We start from the raw sequence: 22598 nt of genomic DNA, 5'->3' as shown, positions 1-22598 counted from the left end.
GTTAGAGGCGCGTGTGAATTGCTGAGGGCTTGCCACATGCTGGTATGTTTGGGTGGCATAGAAACCAGAAGCCATCATGGCCTCTGCCCGAGGAAGTCACTCACGGTCTGACCATGGGCATGAAGGCCGACCCCGGTTGTGTGCTCTTGACCGCTGCAGTTGCTCTGCCTGTGGTGGTGGCAGGGAGCTTCTCACCCTGGCACAGAGGTCGCTGCGAGTTCACCCTGGCACAGAGGTCACTGCAAGGGCAGAGGGGCTGCCGCCCACCTTGGGGAAGCGGGGCCAGGCTTGATCCCCACGGGCTGAGTGAAGCTGCAGGTGTGGACAGGAGACTTCTCTGCTGCCTCGAGGACCTCTTTTTTCTTGGGGGACGGGGAGGCGGGGACGGAGTTTCACTCTTGTCGCCCAGGCTGGAGTGCAGTGGCGCAGTCTCGGCTCACTGCAACCTCTGCCTCTCGGGTTAAAGCGATTCTCCTGCCTCAGCCTCCCAAGTAGCTGGGATTATAAGCACCTGCCACCATACCCGGCTAATTTTTTGTATTTGTATTTGTTTTTTATTTTATTTTTTTTTGAGATGGAGTCTCAGTCTGTTGCCCAGGCTGGAGTGCAATGGCATGATCTCAGCTCACCGCAACCTCCATCTCCTGGGTTAAAGTGATTCTCCTGCCTCAGCCTCCCAAATAGCTGGGATTACAGGTGCCCACCACCACACCCGGCTAATTTTTGTGTATTTTTAGTAGAGACAGGGTTTCACCATGTTGGCCAGGCTGGTCTCCAACTCCTGACCTCAGGTGATCCACCAGCCTTGGCCTCCCAAAGTGCTGGGATTACAGGTGTGAGCCACCGCGCCCGGCCGGATAGCTTTCTTAAATCCAGCCTTTCAGTTTTATTGCTGTAAATGTGACTTTTAAACTTTTCCCCCAGTTTATTTGCAATTTTAAAAATTCCATAGCAACGGGTAAGAAGGTTTAAAGGCTGGGGCCGGCAGCCTCAGGATGCGTCTCAGAGAAGAGCTGGCGGCTTTGGCTCTTCCCACTGCCCCAGCCTCCCTCCTTCTTGGTTCGTGACCTCATTTCCCTCCCAGACATCCGCTGGCCACCCCTGGCTTCTGGTGTCCATGAAGGTCCTGTCCAGCTTAGGCTGGCGCTCAGGGACCTCGTGGGACAGTCTTAGTCCGGTGCTCACCAAGCGATATTCAGGGCCTCCTGGTGTTGCCGACGCCATGGGCAGCCTTTTCCCGGCTCTGTTCTCTCAGCATTTTCTCTCTGGGATATGAGCCTCTAACCCAGGTAGGCCAGCATCGGCACAGCCCGAGCGGTAAGAGCGGGAGCTTCGGGGTCTGACAGCCTGGAGTCAAGCCCAGCTTCCTCAGGGACCCCCATGAGACCTTCGGCAAGTGACTTGCCTGCTCTGAGCATCCCTCGGGCATACGCTGACAGTATCCTCGTGGGGAATATGGGGTGGGCATGGGCACAGCCGTTGAGCGTGGCAGCTGGCACACACTTTCACTGCGCACGTGGCAGCCGCTGCTGGGACCACTGCTCGGGGGCCAGGCCCTGGTCAGCCCAGGACAGCCTCTGCCTGTCCGTGCCCTCCTGCCTGTTGTTTGCTCTGTGTCTGAGCCGACCTCTCACCTACATCTCCCCTGCCGGACCGAGGACTGAGATGCTGCTTCCTGTTGCCGGATAGACTAAGGATTTGACAGACAGGAGATCCCGGGCAGGGGCCATGGGTGCGCTGTCCAGGGGCCCGCACCCTGGAGTGGGGGACTCAGAAAACAACCAGTCAGGGAAGGGGGCAGCTCAGGAATTGAGAGGGGACCTCAAGCCAGGTACTTCTTGGCCCCCTCAAGCATCATCTTGGAGGCCCCCCTCCCTTTGTCTCCCCGGGGTGTGGGGAGGCTCCTCTTTGACTCGGGGGAGACTGGGGGGCCACAGCACCCTCTTATCTCCCTGATTCCTCTGTAAAGATCTTGTGCGTCTTCTGCGAGCGGGGCTGGACGGTGTTCCTCCTCCCTGGCCCTGGGTCTCCCCCTGAGCCGCCCTGTTCCTGTTCTTGGCACTCACTGGCCACGCTGACTCTTGCCTGTCTTCTCGGTTCACCTTCTCTGGCCGGGCTGGGCTGGGTCACTTCTGGCCGCCCCCGAGGAGGCATCTGTTTAATAAACAGGTGCAGGTGTGGAGCAGAGCAGGCTGGCCCGGGGTCAAGCTCTAGGCTGGAAGCAGAGGGCCACCCCACGCCTTGGCACTTCCTGGGTGCTTAATCTGTCTCTCTCCTGGCCCACGGTGGCCCAGGTGGGAGGAGGGGGAGAGGAACAGCCTGGGTGTGTCTGTGTTTGGGCATCTGCTGGGGCTGTGACGGTGCGGGTGCGTGTGGGCTGTTTACTGTCAACAGAGCTTCTGGGCTCACCAAGGGCTTCCTTCCCTCCAGCAGGAGGGAGACTCTCAAATTGCTCCACAAGCAGAAGGAGAAGCCGCTCACCTCCCCCGCCCCAGGCGCATCTGTTGCCGGACAGGACGGCCTGGAGGCAGGCAGCCCGGCAGAGGGCCTGGTGGCAGGGATTTGTTTAAGAGGAGAAGGCTGTTGGCCTAAGTGCAAGGTCCCTGCCCCTGTGTGTAGTCGCTCCAGGGTAAAAGATGGGAAGGACAGATACCCTTGCCTCTACCCTGACCTTGCCTCTCCCCTATGTGGTTAAAGGGGTGACCAGATCTCTAATCAATTTAAGACTTTTGTTTGTTTGTTTGTTTGTTTGGAGACAGAGTCTCACTCTGTGGCCCGGGCTGGAGTGCACTGTTGGGATGTTGGCTCACTGCAACCTCTGCCTCCCGTGTTCAAGCGATTCTCCTACCTCAGCCTCCAAAGTAGTTGGGGTTACAGGCACCTGCCACCACACCTGGCTAAATTTTTTTTGTATTTTTAGTAGAGATGGGGTTTCACCACGTTGGCCAGGGTGGTCTCAAACTCCTGACCTCAAGTGGTCCACCTGCCTCAGTCTCCCAAAGTGCTGGGATTACAGGCATGAGCCACCGCGCCCGGCCTAGCCTTGGGATTTTTATCTTCTGGCTCCAGATGAGAAAACCCATGGGTTTAGAGACCCAGCTGCGGTTCCTCCCTGGGGTAACTGGAGGTCCCTGGTGCCTTTACTCATAGGCAGTGCTGCCTCACCCACTCCATTCCTCGTGCCTGTGGCTCCTGCTTGCAGCAGTAGAACCTACGGCCCCCCAAGCCCTCAGTCATTCCACGGCCCCTGTGCAGTCACTAGCTCCAGACTGTGCATGGCCCCACAAGTCACCCATCCTGGGCCCTGGCGTGCCCTCTCCATCCATCCTCTCTGTCACCTCTGCTGGTTTGCTCCTATCTGCATGTCAGCCTGGAAATGGCTGTTGCTTTGTAGAGACCCTCTTTCCCCGACTTCAGAGCCAATTCCTTTGCTGCTGGCAGAGCTGGCATTTGAAACCAACACCAGCTCACAAAGCAGCTCCTCCTTTCCAGAAGCTGCCGCACTGTGGATGGGCGAGTGGCCCAGGCCCGCCGGCTGAGGCGGTGTACGTGAAGCTCTGAGCTCGACCCTGACGGGCTCGAGGACCCCGTCTGCCATGTGCTTTGGCTGACCGTGTGGTGGACCTTGTTTTTGGAAAACCGAGAGAAAGTGGCTGAGGGGGAATCTGGTTGGTAAGGTTGTATTGCTATGGCTCCAAGTGATTGACTTGTGGTTCTGATCTCCTTAAATCCCCCCTAGATTCAACTTGGTTCTGTTGATTCCTCTCTCGATCCTTTTGGCCATTGTGATCTGGTTCCATTGTTTTTTTGTTTTGTTCTATTTTGTTTTTCGAGATGGGGTCTCACTCTATTGCCCAGGCTGGAGTGCAGTGGTGTGATCTCAGCTCACCGCAACCTCCGCCTCCCGGGTTCAAGCAATTCTCCTGTCTCAGCCTCCTGAGTAGCTGCGATTATAGACGCCCACCACGCCCGGCTAATTTTTGTATTTTTAGTAGAGACAGGGTTTCACCTTATTGGCCAGGCTAGTCTCGAACTCCTGGCCTTAGGTGATCCACCCGAAGGGCTGGGATTACAGACTGAGCCACTGTACCTGGCCTGATTCTGTTTTGTTTGTTTGTTTGTTTGTTTGTTTTTGAGACAGAGAGTGCAGTGGTGTGTGATCTTGGCTCACTGAATCCGTTCCCCGGGTTCAATGATTCTCCTGCCTCAGCCTCCCGAGTAGCTGGGATTACAGGCATGTGCCACCATGCCTGGCTAATTTTTGAATTTTTAGTAGAGATGGGGCTTCACCATGTTGGCCAGGCTGGTCTTGAACTCCTGACCTCAGGCGATCCACCCGCCTCTGCCTCCCAAAGTGCTAGGATTACAGGCGTGGGCCACCACACCTGGCCCTGTTGTTTTTATTCATTCAGTAAACAGCTATTGTAGGCCAAGACCTGGGTGAGATACTGGGGACACAGAAGTGACCACAATGCAGGCCCTGCCCTTCAGTGCTCACAGCCCTGGGGGATTAGACGTGCCTTTGCGCTTCCACACACGCTAACGGGCCTGTGCTCCCCGCAGCCATTGCATCCGGCTCTGTGCCGGCTATTGGTGCCGTGATTCCACCCGGAGCCTCCAATAGCGGCAATCATCGTAATAACCACGAGAACAGCAGCAACTTATAGCTGTTTGTTATTAAGTGCTTTCTATGCCTGGGTGAGCTCTAGAAGGTTTTCTGAGTTTTTCTCATTGATCTTCCCCCAAACCCTAGGAGGTGGATCTTATCATTATATGATGTCCATTTTATAGATAAGGGAACTGAGCTAGAGCAAGGTCATGCAGGTAGAAAGTGGAGGAACAAAAACTGGAAGCTAGAAACCAGATTCCAGTTCCACGCTTGTCATCCACACGGCCCCGGCGGGGCTCCTTGGCCACACGTTGGCATGAAGCACGATTCCACCTGTGCGCATCCTTTCCAGTGACCTTGGAGGAGCCCCGGGAGGCCCGAGCAAGCCTTTGCAAAGCTCAGCGCTACAGCCCTGGCGCCAGAGGGCTGCAATTGGAAGGCAGGCAGTTATCGGAAGAAAAGCGTTTGCTTGACTCTCCCAGTGTGACCTCACATCTAATCAAAGTCGGCTCCTGTTTCCTGCAGGATTAGTCAGCATCTCTTAACTAGCAGTCCCGGCCAGGAGAGCTTCTCAGCCACGTTCCCAGCCCGTCCTCCACCTTCCCGTCTTCAGCTGCCACAGCACTTTTCTCTTCCTTTTTGTGTTGTTTTGGTGCTGGGTGGACTTTGGAGGGGGCCATTAAGGGCTGGGTGTGGCAGACACACCAGACTCAGCACCCAGCGAGGTCTGGGCATGGCCATGGGATGGCATCACAATGACCCCGGCAAGGAAAATAAGAAAGGTGCATATCGGCGGGGTGCGGCAGCTCACGCCTGTGATCCCAGCACTTTGGGAGGCGGAGGTGAGAGGATCACCTGAGATCAGGAGTTTGAGACCAGCCTGGGCAACATGGTGAAACCCCCGTCTCTACTAAAACAAAAATTAGCCGGGCACGGAGGCAGGTGCCTGTAATCCCAGCTCCTCGGGAGGCTGAGGCAGGAGAATTGCTTGAACCTGGGAGGCAGAGGTTGCAGTGAGCTGAGATCGTGCTACTGCACTCCAGCCTGGGCAACAGAGTGAAACTCCGTCTCAAAAAAAAAAAAAAAAAAGAAAAAGAAAATATCAGGGGGAGAAGGTGGCATCTGTTCTATGTTTGAGAAGGCAGCTGGACTTCCCATTGAAGGAGGCGCCCCAGTCTCCCCACATGGACCGAGGAGAACCAGGCTATTGGGGTGAGACCAGTGCTTGTGCTTCCCAAGTGGTCTGGGGTCTGCCTCCATATTGGCTGCAGTCTGTCCCCATGGACGTAGCTGCCGTGAGAAGGTTCTCGCCAGCCTGGGGCCCCACAGCCAAGGCTGGGCCCTGAGGTCTGCTGTTCTAGGGTGGCAATGCTCTCAAACGGGACTCTCAGCCTGGGCTGTGTTGCTCTTCAAGGGACACGCGAAGCTCCTGAAACTGTGGATAAACCTTGGTGTGCATTTTCTGGGGAGGTCTTTATTGGATTCTTCAAAGGGTCCGTGGCCCCCACAAAAGTTAAGAACCTCTACGTTTTCACTCCAGGGAACTTGGGCCAAATGGCCATCCAAGCCTGCTGCAGGGGTAGCCTGAGCCCTCGAGAGGCCCCCAGCCAGCCCTGGCATTCCCAGTGGGGGGGACTCTGAATGGGCACCTGCCCTTCTGATCTTTGGGAATCCCTGTCATGACCCTGAGGTCAGGGTTTCCTTCCCTCTTCACACAGAGAATGTCACCAATGGCACAGTGGGCGGCACAGCAGAGCCGGGGCACGAGGAGGCGAGCTGGATGAACGGCTGGCTCAGCTGCCAGGCGCAGGATGAGATGCTAAATTTGGCCTTCACTGTGGGCTCCTTTCTGCTCAGTGCCATCACCCTGCCCCTGGGTATCGTCATGGACAAGTATGGCCCGAGGAAGCTCAGGCTGCTGGGCAGGTCAGTGCGGGTCCCTTAGGGGGCAGGGAGTGGGCAGGTGGACCCCTGGGCTGAGTTCCCCACAGAAGGGTATCCTGGTCATACCTGATAGCAGGTGTACCGTGGAGCTCCCTGAAGGCCCTCCCGTCCGCCACCGAATCAGCAGGTGCTGTGGTCCTCGCCGTGCTCCAGTGCCAAATAAGAAAAGCTCCAGGCTCCAGGCCGCCCGGGGACCGGAGTTGCTTGTCGCTAAGAATATGGGTTTCCGGTCGCTTTGTAGTTCATAAGCGCGATAACTGGGGTTTCACTCTCATGTGAGACATGCTTCCCTCAAACCTTGTTACGAAGCTGGCACAGTATCCATCTGATGAGAAAAAAAAACAAAACAAAACACTGGTTTCCACAGCCCGTTTGACCTTATAGCTCCACCAGAAAAAAGATTGTCAACACGTACCGCCAATATGATAAGCACATGGAATTATAAATGATGTATATCTGTGCTTTTTTTTTTTTTTTTTTTCCAAGACAGAGTCTTGCTCTGTCGCCCAGGCTGGAGTGCGGTGGCGTGATCTCGGCTCACTGCAACCTCTGCCTCCCCAGTTCAGGCAATTCTCCTGTCTCACCCTCCCGAGTAGCTGGGATTACAGGCGCCCACCACACCCAGCTAATTTTTATATTTTTATTTTTTTCATATTTATTTATTTATTTAATTTTTTTTTTTGAGATGGAGTCTCCCTCTGTCGCCCAGGCTGGAGTGCAGTGGCGCAGTCTCGGCTCACTGCAAGCTCCACCTCCCGGGTTCACGCCATTCTCCTGCCTCAGCCTCCCGAGTAGCTGGGACTACAGGCGCCCGCCACCACGCCCGGCTCATTTTTTATATTTTTAGTAGAGACGGAGTTTCACCGTGTTAGCCAGGATGGTCTCAATATCCTCACCTCGTGATACCCGCCTCAGCCTCCCAAAGTGCTGGGATTACAGGCGTGAGCCATCGTGTCTGGCCCCTATGCCATTCTTTTTTTTTTCTTTTGAGATGGAGTTTTGCTCTTGTTGCCCAAGCAACTGGAGCTGGAGTGCAGTGGCTCCCAGCCCCCTGTGCCATTCTTAATGTGCTTTATAATACATATACAAAATGAAAATGGGCTGGGCACGGTGGCTCACACTTGTAATCCCAGCTTTTTGGGAGGCAGAGGTGGGTGGGTCACCTGAGGCCAGGAGTTCGAGACCAGCCTGGCCAACATGGTGAAACCCCGTCTCCACTAAAAATACAAAGATTAGCCAGGCGTGGTGGTGGGCGCCTGTAATATCCCAGCTACTCGGGAGGCTGAGGCAGGAGAAATGCTTGAACCCAGGAGGCGGAGGTTGCAGTGAGCTGAGATCACGTCACTGCACTCCAGCCTGGGCAACAGAGCGAGACTCCGTCTCAAGGAAAACCAAAAGAAAAAAACAAAAACAAAACAATAACACTGAATAAAGTCATAATGGTAAATAACATTCCGTTTCTGCTTGGCTTTTAGCGCCTGCTTCGCGGTTTCCTGCTTGCTGATTGCGTATGGAGCAAGTAAACCAAACGGTGAGTGTGCTCTTCCTCCATCTTTTGTCAGGGACTGGGGAGAGAGCGCCCCGAGCTGCTCCCAGACCCACCTGCTCTTGGACACTGTCCTGGGCTTGCTGCTCACTGCTCAAGTTAGAGGGGACACCTGTTAGGCCTCTACTCAGTTACTGACCTCAAATGGACGGCGGGATCAGGGAGCAGCCACCCCAGACAGGAGCTGCCAGGATATGAGCAACTTCCATCTCATCACCAAACCAAGCCAGGCCCTCACTGATGCCAACCTGAGAGGCAAGTTCTAAGAACCAGGCCGGCTGTAGGGGCACGGTCCTCGGTGTGTGCAGAAGTCACGAGCCGAGTCCCCTCCAGGCAGCACAGGCCAAAGCATGAAGGATAGCTTAGAAGCCACCTGGTCCACAACCCTGTTCAGGTGGAGCCGTTGTTTTAAGGATTATAGAGCAAACACCAAAAAAGGACTTGAGTTTCACCGAAATCTCAGCCAGGCTCATCTACTGATTTTCAGGAACCTATATTTTTGGTTTCAGTGAAGTAGCTTCCTTAGGCCTCCTGCTTGCTGCTGTTTCTTTTTTTGTTGATGTTGTTGTTTTGTTTTGTTTTAGAGACAGGGTCTCTCTCTGTCACCCAGGTTGGAGTGCAGTGGTGCAGTCACAGCTTACTGGACCCTGGACCTCCCGGGCTCAAGTGATCGTCCTACTTCAGCCTCCAGAGTAGCTGGGACTGCAGGCACGCACACACACACCTGGCTAATTTTTTTTCTTTTTTTGAGATGGAATCTCCCTCTGTTGCCCAGGCTGGAGTGCAGTGGCGCGATCTCGGCTCACTGCAACCTCCACCTCCCAGGTTCATGCCATTCTCCTGCCTCAGCCTCCTGTGTAGCTGGGACCACAGGCGCCCGCCACCACACCTGGCTAATTTTTTGTATTTTTAGTAGAGACGGGGTTTCACCGTGTTAGCCAAGATGGTCTCCATCTCTTGACCTCGTGATCCACCCGCCTCGGCCTCCCAAAGTGCTGGGATTACAGGTGTGAGCCACCGCGCCTGGCTTCACCTGGCTAATTTTTAACTTTTTTTAGAGATGGGTTCTCATTTTGTTGCCCAGGCTGGTCTTGAACCCCTGGACTCAAGCAATTCTCCTGCTTCAGCCTCCCAAAGTGTTGGGATTCTAGGCGTGAGTCACTGCCTGGACACTGCTAATATTAATTGGAGAAAAGAGGGTGGGTGTGCACCTTTTTCAAGAGCCCACGCTTTGTGAAATAGGCAAGAGGAGGCTGGGCACGGTGGCTCACGCCTGTAATCTTAGCACTTTGGGAGGCTGAGATGGGCAGATCACCAAAGGCCAGGAGTTCGAGACCAGCCTGGCCAACATGGCAAGACATACAAAAATTAGCCGAGTGTGGTGGCGCATGCCTGTAATCCCGGCTACTTGGGAGGCTGAGGCAGGAGAATCACTTGAACCCGGGAGTCAGAGGTTGTAGGAGCCAAGATGGCGCCCTTGCACTCCAGCCTGAGTGACAAGAGCAAAACTCCGTCTCAATTAAAAAAAAGAAAAAGAAAAAGAAATAGGAGGCTAGAGGAGGGATGAGAAAGGGGCAGTTCCACTCCCCAGATGTCAGGTACTAACCCTGGCCTGCATTTACTGGATTTACAGGGAGCCTGCACCGCTCAGGACTCTGAGCCGGTCCCGGCTTCCCAGGAGCTCAGCTGGAGTCTCCTCCACTCACGAGCTTTCCATTTCCCCACAGCTCTCTCTGTGCTCATCTTCATCGCCCTGGCTCTGAATGGCTTTGGTGGGATGTGTATGACCTTCACCTCATTAACAGTGAGTACGGACTTTTTAAAGCTCTGTAGTTCAGTAATCTGCTTCTAAATTTGAGGCCACTTTGATTGCTTTCTATTTCCTTGCCTTCCATGTGCCTGCATGTGCCTGGGTGTCCCAAACAGTAGAGGGGCTATGGGCGAGGTGGCCTGGCAACAGAGCCTGGCAGAGCCTCCTCAGCTGAGGTCCACAGGCAGCAAGGCGTGGCTCTCACAATCCCTTGCCTTTCTTTTTTTTTTCTCTGAGACGGAGTCTTGCTCTGTCGCCCAGGCTGGAGTGCAGTGGCACGATCTCGGTTCACTGCAACCTCCGCCTCCCAGGTTCAAGCGATCCTCCTGCCTCAGCCTCCCGAGTAGCTGGGACTACGGGCATGCGCCACCACACCCGGCTAATTTTTGTATTTTTAGTACAGATGGGGTTTCGCCATGTTGGTCAGGCTGGTCTCAAACTCCTGACCTCAGGTGATCCACCCGCCTCGGCCTCCCAAAGCGCCAGGTGACAGGCGTGAGCCACCTTGCCTGGCCGACATTCCCTGCCTTCTGATCTGGGCTTTGACGCTGAGGAAGCAGCTCACTAGCCTCGTGCCCAGGGAGGCAGAGGCAGGAAGACAAAACGCTGCCGCCCACTTTCTTTACCTGTTTTCCTCAGCAGCTGTCATCAGGGTCTCCGGGAGCTTCTGCTCATGGAGCAGCCTGAACACCCGCCTCCCGTGGAACTGCCCCAACCTTTGCCTTTGTCCGGAGCCAGACGGAAAACTCAGGGAACACCTGGTCTTCTGCTCCTCTTGTTTCCTCCGTGCCCGGGCATAGACAGTCCCCTGGGGGAGATGTTTTCTCGGGGTACTGAGCACCCCCTTGTTGGGAGTCTCAGGACATCACAAAATGTGCTTCTTCTTGATGTCAGGGAGGCAGAAGGAAGGTGGGGTCGAAAGAAAGAAAGTCAAAAAAGGGGCCGGGTGTGGTGGCTCACACCTGAAATCCCAGCACTTTGGGAGACCGAGGCAGGCGGATCACTTGAGGTCAGGAGTTTGAGACCAGCCTGGCCAGCATGGTGAAACCCTGTCTCTACTAAAAAATACAAAAATTAGCCAGGCGGGTAGTGCATGCCTGTAATCCCAGCTACTCGGAGGCTGAGGCAGGAGAATTGCTGGAACCTGGGAGGCAGAGGTTGCCGTGAGCCAAGATCGAGCCACTGCACTCCAGCCTGGGCGACAGAGCCAGACTCTGTCTCAAAAAAAAAAAAAAAAAAAAAGAGAAAGAAAGTCAAAAGAGGAACCAAAAAGTCTCTCCCAGAGGGAAGAAGGGAACTCTCTGTGGCTCGCCCAGTTGGGCAATCATGCCATTCAGAGCTGGCCACTGGGAAAGAAGTGAGAATAATAGCTTTCTTCCGAGAGACTTCTGTCCAGCAAGGAAACCTCGCCTGTGTCAGTTTACAGGAGAAAAAGTTTCTAAGACGCAATATCTACCATTACTATTCGTAGTACACTCTGGTTTCCGATTTCCCTTGTCGTGCCATTGAAGGGTTCTTGTTCAGCTTTGAGGGAGCTCTGGGGGCTTCTGGGCCTCTTCTTTTTTTCTTTTTTCTTTTTTTTTTTTTTTGAGTCTGCTCAGTCGCCCAGGCTGGAGTGCAGTGATGCAATCTCAGCTCACTGCAACCTCCGCCTCCCGGGTTCAGGCGATTCTCCTACCTCAGCCTCCTGAGTAGTTGGGACTGTAGGCATGCACCACCACGCCTGGCTAATTTGTGTATTTTTAGTAGAGACAGGGTTTCACCATGTTGGTCAGCCCGGTCTTGAACTCCCAACCTCAGGTGATCTGCCCGCCTCAGCCTCCCAAAGTGTCGGGATTACAGGCATGAGCCACGGCGTCCGGCCGAAAACCAGCAACTCTTTCATCAGCATGAAAACTAAAAACCTGGCCTCACCTCCATTATTTTAGTCACGCTACGCCTCTGTCAGGGCAGGCCTGAATTTCGGGGATAAAGGAACGAGATGGTCGTTGACCTTGAGGACCTCACACTCTGAAATGCAGAGAGATGCTTTGTCATGAAAAACGACAAACCAACCATGAATCCCTGTTAAGAAAGACTTTAGGCCGGACGCGGCGGCTCACGCCTGTAATCCCAGCACTTTGGGAGGCCGAGGCAGGTGGATCATGAGGTCAGGAGTTTGAGACCAGCCTGGCCCAAGATGGTGAAACCCTGTCTCTACTAAAAAATACAAAAATTAGCTGGGCATGGTGGTGGGCGCCTGTAGTCCCAGCTACTCGGGAGGCTGAGGCAGGAGAATCGCTTGAACCCAGGAGGCGGAGCTTGCAAGCAAGTCGAGATCACGCCACTGCACTCTAGCCTGGGTGACAAGAGTGAAACTCCGTCTCAAAAAAAAAGCCTGCCTGCCACCACAGGCCCACCAGCGTGCACACAAGTGTCTTTTCCTCCATGTCCCTTCCAGTGCCATGTCATTCCTCTTTCAAACATAGCCACTCTGATCCGATGAAAAACGACATACCATTTTTAAAATGTATTTCATTATTAGTGAGACAGAGCATCTTTTCTCCTCTTTATTGGTAATTTGCATTTCTTCTGTGAATTGCTTCTTTGTGTCATTTGTCTATTTTTCTACACTGCTCTCGATTTTATTATTATTAGTATTTAGTGACTTGTAAGAGCTCTTTCAAATACAAAGAAACTAGTGTTCTTTCCGAGTGAGCAAGAGATCTTACCCTGGGGTTTTCAGGTCTCTGCATGGTCCATGAGTAAGCTTTAGGAGAGCTGTGTACACCCTTGAAATTCCATGCCAACAAATCGTGTGTAGGTGCCACTCAGCTGTGTCTTTCTGGAGGGGAGGGTCCATTACTTTCACTGGCCTCTGGCAGGTCTGTGTGAAGGCTAAAAACCACTGCGGTGACCGGGCATGGTGGCTCACGCCTGTAATCCCAGCACTTTGGGAGGCCAAGGCGGGTGGATCACCTGAGGTCAGGAGTTCAAGACCAGCCTGGCCAACATGGTGAAACCCCATCTGTACTAAACATAAAAAATTAGCCTGGGATGGTAGCAGGCACCTGTAATTCCAGCTACTTGGGAGGTGAGGCGGGAGAATTGCTTGAACCCGGGAGGCGGAGGTTGCAGTGAGCTGAGATCGCACCACTGCACTCCAGCCTGGGTGGCAGAGTGAGACTCTGTCTTAAAAAAAAAAAAAAACACGGCCGGGCACGGTGGCTGACGCCTGTAATCCCAGCACTTTGGGAGGCCGAGGCGGGCAGATCACAAGGTCGGGAGATCGAGACCATCCTGGCTAACACAGTGAAACCCGTCTCTACTAAAAATATAAAAAATTAGCCGGGCATGGTGGTGGGCGCCTGTAGTCCCAGCTACTCGGGAGGCTGAGGCAGGAGAATGGCATGAACCCAGGAGGCGGAGCTTGCAGTGAGCCGAGATTGTGCCACTGCACTCCAGCCTGGGCGACAGAGCGAGACTCCGTCTCCAAAAAAAAAAAAAAAAAAAAACCACAAACCACTGCGGCTCTCCCACTGGAGGCAAAAAGCTACACAGGCTAGAGAGTGACCAGGCAAGAGAGTCACCTGATCACCATTTGAAGCGTTTGGCTATCAGAGGTCTGTCTAAGGGAGGCTGCTGGTTTGTTCTTCAAGGTTTTTATTTTTTGATCTAGAGCAGGAGTCAGCAAACCACCATTGCCAGGCCAAATCCAGACCACTGCCTGTTTTCGTAAACAAAGCTTCATGGGGTAGAGCTGTGCCTGTTTGCTCCTGTCTATGGCTGCTTTTGTGCTATAGCGGCAGAGTCACGCAGTTGTGACAGAGACCATATGGCTTGTAAAGCCCAAAACGTCTACTGTCTTAGCCAGGCACAGTAGCTCACGCCTGTAATCCCAGCACTTTGGGAGGCTGAGGCGGGTGGATCACCTGAGCTCATGAGTTCGAGACCAGCCTGGCCAACATGATGAAACCCCGTCTCTACTAAAAATGCAAAAATTAGCCAGATGTGGTGGTGTGTGCCTGTAGTCTCAGCTCCTCAGGAGGCTGAGGCAGGAGAATTGCTTGAACCTGGGAGGCAGAGGTTGCAGTGAGCTGAGATTGTGCCACTGCACTCCAGCCTGGGTGACAGAGCGAGGCTCTGACTCAAAAAAAAAAAAAAAAAAGTCTACTGTCTGGCCCTTTATGGAAAAAGTTTGCCAACCCTTGGTCTAGAGGCCCCAGGAAGCTGCTAAGTCACTGTTCCTCGTCTGAGGGCATGTGCTGACACCCACCATTCACACCCATACCCTCTGGTTGCCTGGGCCAGCCCTCTTTCTAAGTCATCTCTTTCCCCCTCCCCCCAGGGTGGAGGGAGCTCCGTGGGCATTCCCCTGTCCCATGAGGCCTCTGATGAGGGCTCCAGTGCCTGCTCCTTGAGAACAGACCCCAAAAGGGAAATGAGGTCAGTGAGGACAGGGCTGAAGCAGTTTAGCAACACCCTTGGGCTGACTGGGGCTTCTGCTGAGCAGAGCTGAATCATTCTGATACAACCCAGGCCTTCAGAAAGCAGAACTGTCGGGATCAGCTCCCGGAGACGCCAAGCTCAGGGCACAATGGCACTTTCTGTTTGTGTCTCCCACCCGTGTTCTAATTTTGGGGACAAAGGAGTCTCCAGGGTCGCCTTTAGGAATTTCTAACTCCAATCTTCAACAACCGTGTTGGGGCCGTGGATAATGGCTCTGTGATAACCCAGGAATCTAGGGGACGGCGTTGCTGTGGAAGCCTTAATTTGGGGACTTCCTGGGTCCCACGGGGCTTTGTGCTGCATGGGCTATGGTCTAAATAGAGATGACCAGGGGCTGCGAGCTGTCACCCCCACTGGTAGGAGAGCGGGCTCCAAGCGGGCACACGCCTTTTCCTTGTACTCCAGGAGGAGATGGCCGCGAGCCGTCCTTCCAGACCTGAGAGGTCAGCACCCATGGTGCCCAAGTGGAGGCTCCGAGGGGCAAGGGTGGCTGTCATGTCAGGTGGGCTGCCCAGTAGCCAGTGCTGGCTCTCCCAGGGCCCTGCAGCAGAGGGCCTGGGCCATCACGTAGCATCCGTGGAGGGCGGACACCAGGTCACTCCACGGGGTCAGAGCACTCCCCACAGTGTGGAGCCTCAGCCTCCCCCGGGACATCTGGACAGCACGCTCAGTGTTTGCTCAGTGCCTTGCGTTTGTACAGCCCTTTGCACTCGCTTCATCGGCTGGAGTACAAACACGGCCGGTGGCTGAGGACGTGTCTTGGGGTCGCCACCCTCCAACCCGGAGCCTGGGTTGCTTAGAGATGGGAGCAGCTGCAGCCAAAATTGTGAACTTGCCATTTCCACTCCATTACTCTGACCCCTGTCCCCATGGGTGGGACAGGGAGTTCTCAGCAGAAGCCACACAGAAAACGGGGTTTCAAAACGTTGCCAGGCTCCCCGATGAAATGTTTCTCTGTGGCGTTTCCCTTTTGATTCCTTCAAGTCTGACTTTAAACCTGAGGAAGAAGCCGGGCGCGGTGGCTCATGCTTGTAATCCCAGCACTTTGGGAGGCTGAGGCAGGCGGATCACGAGGTCAGGAGATCGAGACCATGGTGAAACCCCGTCTCTACTAAAATTGCAAAAAATTAGCCGGGCGTGGTGGCGGGCGCCTGTAGTCCCAGCTACTTGGAGAGGCTGAGGCAGGAGAATGGCGTGAACCCGGGAGGCGGAGCTTGCAGTGAGCCGAGATTGCGCCACTGCACTCCAGCCTGGGTGACAGAGCGAGACTCCGTCTCAAAAAAAAAAAAAAAAAAACCTGAGGAAGACATGATTTCATGGGAGGTGGGATCTGAGGGAAGTGAAGAGGATAAACATCCCTCTTCAGATCCTGGAGAGGAGGGCAGGGCGGCAGATGCCCCCAGAGAGGGGAAAGGAATTTAGTGCCCTGGCTCAGTAGACCCTGTGTCTGCAGCCAGGAGAGGGTCCCGCGGTGCCCCCCGGCCACCTCTGGAGGGTCCAGGAGAGGGTCCCGCGGTGCCCCCCGGCCAGCTCTGGAGGGTCCAGGAGAGGGTCCCGCGGTGCCCCCCGGCCAGCTCTGGAGGGTCCAGGAGAGGGTCCCGCGGTGCCCCCTGGCCAGCTCTGGAGGGTCTAGGTGCCTGGTGAGCTGGACTTGCCAGTGCCCAGTGCCTGCTCTGCCTCCCCACCTTCCTCTGTTTCTGTCTTGTGCCTTGGGGAAGCTCAGGCAGTCAGCTGCTTGCCTTGGTTTGGGGAGAATTCGCCGTCTGAGGTTCTGCCTCATGAATTTGCTGCAGCGTGTGACCACATTCAGGGGCTGGACAGAAAGGGCAGTGGTATTGGCAGGACTGGGCCCGGCCGGGAAGGCACAGGAGGTGGCCGGGGGAGGGGAGCACGCCCTTCCCCTCCCTTCAGCACTGAAGCAGAAAGGTGACCACAAGGACCTTCTCCCGGGCGGCGTGTGCTTGGAGGTGCCAGTGGTTGTGGGTAGGAAACAGCCCAGCCTGGCCAGGTCTACCTGTGCAGTCTGGTTCTGGGATCCTGGCCTGTGCAGGTTGCACAGAACTCTGGGTGTGTACTCTAGCCACCTGAGGACAAGTCTCCCTCTGGAAGGGACCCGAGGGCCAGAATGCCAGCCCCCACCCACCTCCCAGCTCCCCAGCCTCCTGCATGCCAGGGAGGACTTGGGAGGCCGTGGATGTGGAAAGTCAGGGCCAGGGATGCCACAGTTGCCCCTTGTTTCTGCGTGCCAGCAATGCCATGGCCTGCCCTGGGCCAAAAGGCACATACGTCTGGCATCTTAGAGAAGCTCCCAGACGATAGGTGGCCGGGCAGAGGCGCTCCTCACTTCCCAGACGATGGGTGGCCGGGCAGAGGCGCTCCTCACTTCCCAGACGATGGGTGGCCGGGTAGAGGCGCTCCTCACCTCCCAGACGATGGGTGGCCGGGCAGAGGCACTCCTCACTTCCCAGATGGGGCAGCCGGGCAGAGGCGCTCCTCACTTCCCAGATGGGGCAGCCGGGCAGAGGCGCTCCTCACTTCCCAGACGATGGGCGGCCGGGCAGAGGCGCTCCTCACCTCCCAGGCGATGGGTGGCCGGGCAGAGGCGCTCCTCACCTCCCAGACGATGGGTGGCCGGGCAGAGGCGCTGCTCACCTCCCAGACGATGGGTGGCCGGGCAGAGGCGCTCCTCACTTCCCAGACGGGTCGGCCGGGCAGAGGCGCTCCTCACTTCCCAGACGGTGGGCGGCCGGGCAGAGGCGCTCCTCACTTCTTCCCAGGCGGGGCGCCCGGGCAGAGGCGCTCCTCACTTCTTCCCGGACGGGGCGGCCAGGCAGAGGCGCTCCTCACTTCTTCCCGGACGGGGCGGCCGGGCAGAGGCGCTCCTCACTTCTTCCCGGACGGGGCGGCCGGGCACAGGCGCTCCTCACTTCCTCCCGGACGGGGCGGCCGGGCAGAGGCGCTCCTCACCTCCCAGACAATGGGAGGCCGGGCAGAGGCGCTCCTCACCTCCCAGACGATGGGTGGCCGGGCAGAGGCGCTCCTCACTTCCCAGACGGTGGGTGGCCGGGCAGAGGCGCTCCTCACTTCCCAGACGGTGGGTGGCCGGGCAGAGGCGCTCCTCACTTCCCAGACGGTGGGTGGCCGGGCAGAGGCGCTCCTCACTTCCCAGACGGTGGGTGGCCGGGCAGAGGCGCTCCTCACTTCCCAGACGGTGGGTGGCCGGGCAGAGGCGCTCTTCACTTCCCAGACGGGGCGGCCGGGCAGAGGCACTCCTCACTTCTTCCCGGAAGGGGCGGCCGGGCAGAGGCACTCCTCACTTCCCAGACGGGGCGGCCGGGCAGAGGCGCTCCTCACCTCCCAGACGATGGGAGGCCGGGCAGAGGCGCTCCTCACCTCCCAGATGGGGCGGCCGGGCAGAGGCGCTCCTCACTTCCCAGACGATGGGTGGCCGGGCAGAGGCGCTCCTCACTTCCCAGACGGGGCGGCCGGGCAGAGGCGCTCCTCACTTCCCAGACGGTGGGTGGCCAGGCAGAGGCGCTCCTCACTTCCCAGACGGGGCGGCCGGGCAGAGGCGCTCCTCACTTCTTCCCGGACGGGGCGGCCGGGCAGAGGCGCTCCTCACTTCTTCCCGGACGGGGCGGCCGGGCAGAGGCGCTCCTCACTTCTTCCCGGACGGGGCGGCCGGGCAGAGGCGCTCCTCACCTCCCAGACGATGGGAGGCCGGGCAGAGGCGCTCCTCACCTCCCAGACGATGGGTGGCCGGGCAGAGGCGCTCCTCACTTCCCAGACGATGGGTGGCCGGGCAGAGGCGCTCCTCACTTCCCAGACGGGGCGGCCGGGCAGAGGCGCTCCTCACTTCCCAGACGATGGGAGGCCGGGCAGAGGCGCTCCTCACTTCCCAGACGGGGCGGCCGGGCAGAGGCGCTCCTCACTTCCCAGACGGTGGGTGGCCGGGCAGAGGCGCTCCTCACTTCCCAGACGGTGGGTGGCCGGGCAGAGGCGCTCCTCACTTCCCAGACGGTGGGTGGCCGGGCAGAGGCGCTCCTCACTTCCCAGACGGTGGGTGGCCGGGCAGAGGCGCTCCTCACCTCCCAGACGATGGGTGGCCGGGCAGAGGCGCTCCTCACCTCCCAGACGATGGGAGGCCGGGCAGAGGCGCTCCTCACCTCCCAGATGGGGCGGCCGGGCAGAGGCGCTCCTCACTTCCCAGACGGGGCGGCCGGGCAGAGGCGCTCCTCACTTCCCAGACGGTGGGTGGCCGGGCAGAGGCGCTCCTCACTTCCCAGACGGTGGGTGGCCGGGCAGAGGCGCTCCTCACTTCCCAGACGGTGGGTGGCCGGGCAGAGGCGCTCCTCACTTCCCAGACGGTGGGTGGCCGGGCAGAGGCGCTCCTAACTTCCCAGACGGTGGGTGGCCGGGCAGAGGCGCTCCTCACTTCCCAGACGGTGGGTGGCCGGGCAGAGGCGCTCCTCACTTCCCATACGGTGGGTGGCCGGGCAGAGGCGCTCCTCACTTCCCAGACGGTGGGTGGCCGGGCAGAGGCGCTCCTCACTTCCCAGACGGGGCGGCCGGGCAGAGGCGCTCCCCACCTCCCAGATGGGGCGGCGGCCGAGCAGGGGCTGCAATCCCAGCACCCTGGTAGGCCAAGGCAGGCGGCCGGGGGGCGGAGGCTGCCGCGAGGCCAGACCACGCCACCGCACTCCAGCCTGGGCAACACCGAGCACTGGGTGAGCGAGACTCCGTCTGTAGTTCCAGTAGCTCGGGAGGCTGAGGCGGGCAGAGCACTCGGCGTGAGGAGCTGGCGACCAGCGTGGCCAAGATGGCGAACGCGTGCCTGCAGCGAAAGGAGAAAAGGCAGGCAGCGGTGGCGCGTGCCGGCAGACCCAGGGAGTCCGCGGTGCGGGCAGCAGCAAACCGAGTAGATTGCAGCGTGGGCCCGAGAGGGAAAAGAAGAAAGAAAGAAAGAAAGAAAGAAAGAAAGAAAGAAAGGAGGGAGGGAGGGAGGGAGGGAGGGAGGGAGGGAGGGAGGGAGGGAGGGAGGGAAGGAAGGAAGGAAGGAAGGAAGGAAAGGATATTTCTTTATAGCAGTGTGAAAACGAATGAATACCCCTTCCCCGAGACGCCTTCTCGGAAGGAAGGAAGGAAGGAAGGAAGGAAGGAAGGAAGGAAGGAAGGATATTTCTTTATAGCAGTGTGAAAACGAATGAATACCCCTTCCCCGAGACGCCTTCTCCTTAGGCAACCAGCTGCCCCCATGCTCCTTCTCTGCCCCCTGTTCTTTCTTTTCCCCCATGAGGCCCAAGTGATAAACAGGGCCAGCCCCAGCCCCAGCCCCAGCCTACCGCAGGCCTGTGTGGCTGCTGGAGAGGCCGTGCTCCTTTCCTCTCTCCGAGCCTGCCTGATATGCTTTCTGGATCCTGGAGAAAACTGACCCACTATTCTCATACTGGTGCAACATCTTCCAAGACCTCAAAAAGCTGTACCATTTGAGCCAGTCTTTTTTCTTGTCTCCACTTGCTAGGGCTGTCATTGGGACAGTCCTAGAGGGTGGTGCCAATGGATGAATGGATGGATGGACGGTAGTCCAGGGATGATGTCCCTGTCTGTCCTGAACCGGGCCCTTCCTCCAATGAGAAGCCTTCCTGAGTGAGTATATACAGTCATCCCTTGGTATCCATGTCGGATTAGTTCTAGGGTCCCCGGGAATGCCAAAATCCATGGGTGCTCAAGTCTCTGATATAACATGGAGTAGTACTTACGTATAAGCTATGCACATCCTCCCGTAGACATTAGACCATTACTAGATTATTTATGATATGTAATACAATGCAGATGCTACATAAATGGTTGTGGTACCGTATTCTTTAGGGAATGATGACAAGAACAAAGTCTGCACATGTTCAATAGAAACATAACCATCCAATTTATTTTCTGAATATTTTCCATCTGCTGTTGCTGAATCTACAGATGCAGAGCTCCTGGATATGAGAGCCAAGTGTGCTTTGAGAGTCGGGTGGGTGAGGTTGCTAATGAGTACAGGGGAGCAGGTGTTGATCAGGAGGGCCCTGCACTGGGGCATCTGGACGTCCTGCCTCAGGACTTGAGACTCCGTTTGGATGGCACAGGCAGACTCAGGCCAGGTCAAAGCCCTCCCCTTGAAGGTTCATTTTATCCCGAGCTCTTTCTGGCCCCTGGAATTTGGCATGCCCTAGGCCCTGGGTGGAAGGACAGATGAGCCAGGTTTTAGATAACGTGTCTAGAAGAGTGAGCCCCTACTGTGTGCCCGGCACTTTCCCCACAGGATCCTCTAGCTAGAATAGCCAAGGGTCATGGAGAGAAATACGCAGCTAAAATGTCAGAAATGAAAAAGCGATACCATTAGAGACGCTCAAAAGACCATTGGGTAATAGTATTAGCATTTGTATTCTGAGATCCAACAGCAGCAGTCACTTCCCTCCACCCCTATGTGTATCCCAGGACCACCCTCGGTGGGGAGGGCTGAGGTTAGGGAGCACCCATGGATGCTCTGATGCTGGCCCTGGGCCTCGGGGGTGACAGTGATGAGGAACTGGGTGCACACATGAGTGGGGCAGCCGGGCCTGGCCAGAGAAGCAACACACACGTGCACAGACGTGTTTACCCACGTACGCGTGTGCACACACGTGCACACATTGCAGGCAGGCATGTTGACGCCCCAGGCAGCGGAGGACCCTGACTCTGGGCCCTGCTGACCCGGGCAAGGCCCCGTTGTGATGCGTGCCATGACCTCAGAATGCCACTGGTGCTTAGCATCTATCCGCTCTCCGGCCTGCCTTCTGTGTTCTGCGGCAGTTACACACAGGCAGTGGGGTTTGTGAGCACCAGTTTTCTGGTTTCTCCCTGAGGTTTTCTCCCTGAGAGGCATACGTAACCCAGGCCAGCTGATCAGAATCAGGTGAGTGTGACCTGCTCTCTTCCCTCCAGGCTGACTTGGGGACAGTGGCTATGGTATGGGCGGTGTTGGCCTCTGGGCAGCTGCTGAGGAGGAGGGTCATCCCTGAGCACTCACAGGGAGCCCGTTCTACACTGCCTGTGTAGATGATTTTCTCTTTTGTCCTCACGGTGGCTTCGTAGAGTGGGTGCTGTTCCCGAATGTACCCATTCGACAGGTGAGACGTCTGGGGTCAGAGAGGCGGTAACCGGCCGGAAAATCCAGACATGACTGTGGGTTTTGCTCTCAGCCCTGCTGTGTGCCGTGCTAGACTTCAGGCCTCAACCCTGTGACCTCCCTGCTCGAGATCCCAAATCTGCCCAGATTTCCGATCCCGATGGGGCAGAGCCTGGCCCTGGCAGAGGCACTGAGGTTACGGAGCTCCCATGGATGCTCTGATGCTGGCCCTGGGCCTCGGGGGTGACAGTGATGAGGAACTGGGTGCACACATGAGTGGGGCAGCCGGGCCTGGCCAGAGAAGCAACACACACGTGCACAGACGTGTTTACCCACGTACGCGTGTGCACGCACGTGCACACATTGCAGGCAGGCATGTTGACGCCCCAGGCAGCGGAGGACCCTGACTCTGGGCCCTGCTGACCCGGGCAAGGCCCCGTTGTGATGCGTGCCATGACCTCAGAATGCCACGGTGGGTGGGGAGGAGGGAAGGGTCCTCAGAACACACCTGGAGCTTAAGCTGGGTCCTGATGGTCACTGTGGGACCCACTGGACACACACGGTCCCTTGTCTGGCAGTGGCATGGGGAGCCTTCTGCCCTTGGGCAGTTGTGGAAAGTGAAGGAGCCCTGGAGGGCTGGCTCTGGGGAGACTATCTTCCCTTGTGTTCGAAGGGGTCCAGGCACTGGGCTTCTCCCCAAGTATTTCTTATTCTGTCTGGCCTCGCTTTCCTTTTGCCCTGAGTATTCTCAGGAGGGACGGTCCATCTAGACGTTCTCCAGGAGCAAGGACCCACTGTTCTTCATCATTGACCCAGGAAAATGAAGCCCCCTCCTATAGGGACAGCTCAGAATGGTGGAGTCCACAGTCCCTCCCCGAGAGATGTGGTTTCCATGAGCGCAGTGGCTGCTTTGGAGACAGTAGATCATTTTCATCCCTCATCCCCAAAACCAAACACACTCCCGCTCAAATGGCGTTATTCCTAAAGCAGCTTCACTGGTTAGACCGAAGGGCCACGGTAGCCCAAGTGATGAGCGAGGTAGAACGGAGCAGTC

General features: G+C 56.7%; 1 protein-coding gene and 1 non-coding gene across 2 annotated transcripts in view; both read left to right on the top strand.

Moving 5' to 3' along the window:
* The window catches only part of LOC129469507 (uncharacterized), a 29580-nt gene that overhangs the window by 6535 nt on the left and 447 nt on the right, over window positions 1–22598 (top strand). Inside the window, exons 4-6 of the mRNA XM_055256183.2 lie at window positions 6328–6535; window positions 8029–8084; window positions 9827–9903. Coding sequence (XP_055112158.2) covers window positions 6328–6535; window positions 8029–8084; window positions 9827–9903 — 341 coding nt within the window. The remainder of the gene's footprint in view (window positions 1–6327; window positions 6536–8028; window positions 8085–9826; window positions 9904–22598) is intronic.
* On the top strand, window positions 6783–6884 carry LOC129470868 (small nucleolar RNA U13). Its single transcript, XR_008653387.1, has one exon. It is a non-coding gene; the product is annotated as a small nucleolar RNA U13 (small nucleolar RNA).

Source organism: Symphalangus syndactylus, chromosome 20, assembly GCF_028878055.3.
Source record: "Symphalangus syndactylus isolate Jambi chromosome 20, NHGRI_mSymSyn1-v2.1_pri, whole genome shotgun sequence".
NCBI lineage: Eukaryota > Metazoa > Chordata > Mammalia > Primates > Hylobatidae > Symphalangus > Symphalangus syndactylus.
The sequence above is the reverse complement of the archived record's forward strand: the minus strand, read 5'-3'. Positions and strand labels throughout refer to the sequence as shown.